Raw genomic sequence first — 2,812 nt, 5'->3', positions numbered from 1 at the left:
GTAAATATTATATACTATGCCTTATATTTATATCCAATTAAATTATGACAAGTGGTTAATAAAATTAATAACAAGAATTTATGATAGAATAAATTATGACTTATATACTTAACCTTATATACTTATATCCAATTAAATTATGACAAATAGATCTTAACATATTTATAAAATTAATAACAATAATTTTTATAAAATAAATAATCTATATATAAGATTCACATGTTTTGATTTGATTAAAAATAAATACATTAAGTATATAAGGTTAAGTATATAAATTTTTTTCTCTATAAATTTTATAAGACATCTTGAAAATAAATTTTCTTATATAAAATCTAAATGTAATTTTGCCAAAAATTCTCACATATTTTTGCCCTTAAACCCCAATAGTTACCATCCAGTGGATTGGAAAATTACAGCCACTGTTCAAAACTCCATTGATTGAGCAGGATAAATCCAAAAGAAGACAGCTGGCATAGATCGTACTGCTATGAGTTTTCTACTTTTCTTCACACAATTCAGTGACAGTATAGTGGAGACCACTCTCACTGTCTCTCACTCACTTCCTCATTACTCACCATCCCTTCTTCTTCTTCTTCATCGTCATCAGTAAATCTGTGTGATAACCACCATGGCTTCTTCAAGGTTCAGTTTCACAGAGCACTGGCTTCTTGTGGCCGCCACGGCTCTTATATGTGGATCTGTCAGCTACATTATCTACGACGCCGTCATGGCCACCGCCTCCGAGCTGCTTCAGCGCCTTCTCATCATTTCGCCGTTGCTGTTGATCATCGTTGTCCACTGCCTCTCCTCAGGTACTCAGCTCAACTTCCCCATGCCGGGATCTGAACCCGCCGCCATCCACCGCGCCGGAGGCTCCCCTTGGGGCGTCGCCTTTGTCCTCCTCATTCTCTTTGTCCTTATCGCCTATCAACCTTCATTCCTCAATCTCGTTTCTTAGCTCTAATGCCATGCATGCTTTCATGTGATCATGAAATTGGGCCATGTACATTCAATATCTATGTCTCACTCTGAAATAATAATAATAATTAAGAACTTGATCTATGTATAAGTTGTTAGCAAGTCTAGAGGCGAAAATAACTAGTAATTACTACAGACAATTGAGACTATCGGGTGATTTTGGGAGTGTATTTCATACTTACCATGTTCTCTCTCTTCAATTTTTTTTTTTTGACCTTTTTGTCTAAGAGAAAATTTGCCCTCAAATTGTAGGTTTAAGAACATTAAGAATTCTAAATTCCTTTCTAGTATAATATTTTCCTTTAACATTTGAAAAATGTGCGATATTATTCCTACTACTAACAAAAGTTAGTTTTAATTATTAATTGATTAGAAAATGATATCAAAAATTATAAAAAAAAACCAAAACAATTATAGAAAGGGACACAAAAATTACCAGACATATATGAATTTTCTCATATAGTACTTATTTATAATTTATAATTATTTTTTGTAATTTTTTAGTTATGTTCTATAATTTAAGGTCATTCTTTTGTCAACTAACAATCAATATTAATTTTTATTAATATTACACTATTTTTAAATGTTAAAGGAAAAATAATGCACAAAAAAGAGTTTAATTAAGGTCCTACACACTCATAAACATATAGTTTAAAGGGTAAATTTGTCCTTTTAAATTTTTTTGTTTTATAATTATAGAAATGTTAGTTAGTTCTTTCATTCTCGAAATACCAACAACTAATACAAACTACTATCTCTAGTCTCATTTATAGGATATATTTTATAAAATTTATTTGATCTTATTTATAAGTCATATGTGATCTTATTTATAAGTTATGATAAAACTTTTTACGTAATATTTAAAATATATTTTTAAAATTATCTTTTATAAAAAAAGTAAAATAATATTATTTTTTTGAATTTTTTATATAGAGATATATATAAAATTTTATATATTTTTATTGCTTTTATCTTTTTATAGGGTATTGGTGAGGTACCAATACATAATGCCTTTTTCTGTAGAGCACGTTAGCAAGCGTTCTCGTCATATTTGTCAACAAAGCACGTGTGGAAAAGGGGTCGGACTTTCAAAACAAACATAGCTGGCCTATATAGATTTGAAATATTATTGGTAAAAATGGACATCCATTTGATAATTTATATTGATGTGAGCGATAAGAACTTTTATTATTTAATAAAGTGATTTGGGATTCAAATCTTAACCTTTGTATATGTGACAATTTAGTTGAAAGATGTGTAAGATAATCTTTATTACCGACATGATTTATATTATTAAAAAAAAAGTGGACATTGATTAGGGTAAAAAGGTATTCCTCCATATTGTAATCATAGTAAGGAGAAGTCTTGGCTATAATTTACGTTGGGATTCATAAAAAAATTACCCCTTATGTCTTAAATTATAAAACACTTTCATTTTAAATTATACATATCAATAAAGTTCATCAACTATACTTTAATATCTTGCTTTTTAAAAAAATATAAATTTATAAAAATATCCTTAATTTAATGATAAAAATATTAAAGAGAAAGAATATATGAGAAAGATAATATTAAAGATAATATTAAAAAAAAACTATTAATGAAACTTTATTTTTATTAAAATGTTTTATATTATGAAACGTTGAATCTCTTCAAAAAGTGTCTTATAATTTGGGATGGAGATAATATTTATATACAGGACCTAGTGATATTTTTCCTCTTAAAAATTAATTAATATCATGATTTTTTTGTCAAAAATATCATGATCTTATTTGTAGTATGCTATATTGGGAATATATGATACATCATAAATAAGATCTTACCACTCTGGCAA

The 2,812-nt window shown here is 27.7% G+C and overlaps 1 protein-coding gene across 1 annotated transcript; it reads left to right on the top strand.

Annotated features, from left to right (window-relative positions):
* The first annotated feature begins 547 nt into the window (after positions 1-547).
* LOC129297489 (uncharacterized) lies at positions 548-1,069 on the top strand. Its single transcript, XM_054935821.1, has one exon. The coding sequence runs from the start codon at positions 629-631 to the stop codon at positions 956-958; it is 330 nt and encodes a 109-aa protein (XP_054791796.1). The 5' UTR covers positions 548-628; the 3' UTR covers positions 959-1,069.
* Positions 1,070-2,812: the final 1,743 nt, after the last annotated feature.

Source organism: Prosopis cineraria, unplaced genomic scaffold, assembly GCF_029017545.1.
Source record: "Prosopis cineraria cultivar Desert tree isolate PC_DT_omini unplaced genomic scaffold, ASM2901754v1 PC539, whole genome shotgun sequence".
In the NCBI taxonomy this organism is placed as follows: Eukaryota; Viridiplantae; Streptophyta; class Magnoliopsida; order Fabales; family Fabaceae; genus Prosopis; species Prosopis cineraria.
This window is presented reverse-complemented; position numbering and strand designations above follow the sequence as displayed.

Bases quoted from the DNA above. Each gene is read 5' to 3' on its own strand.
- LOC129297489 (XM_054935821.1), top strand. From the start codon at position 629: ATGGCTTCTTCAAGGTTCAGTTTCACAGAGCACTGGCTTCTTGTGGCC.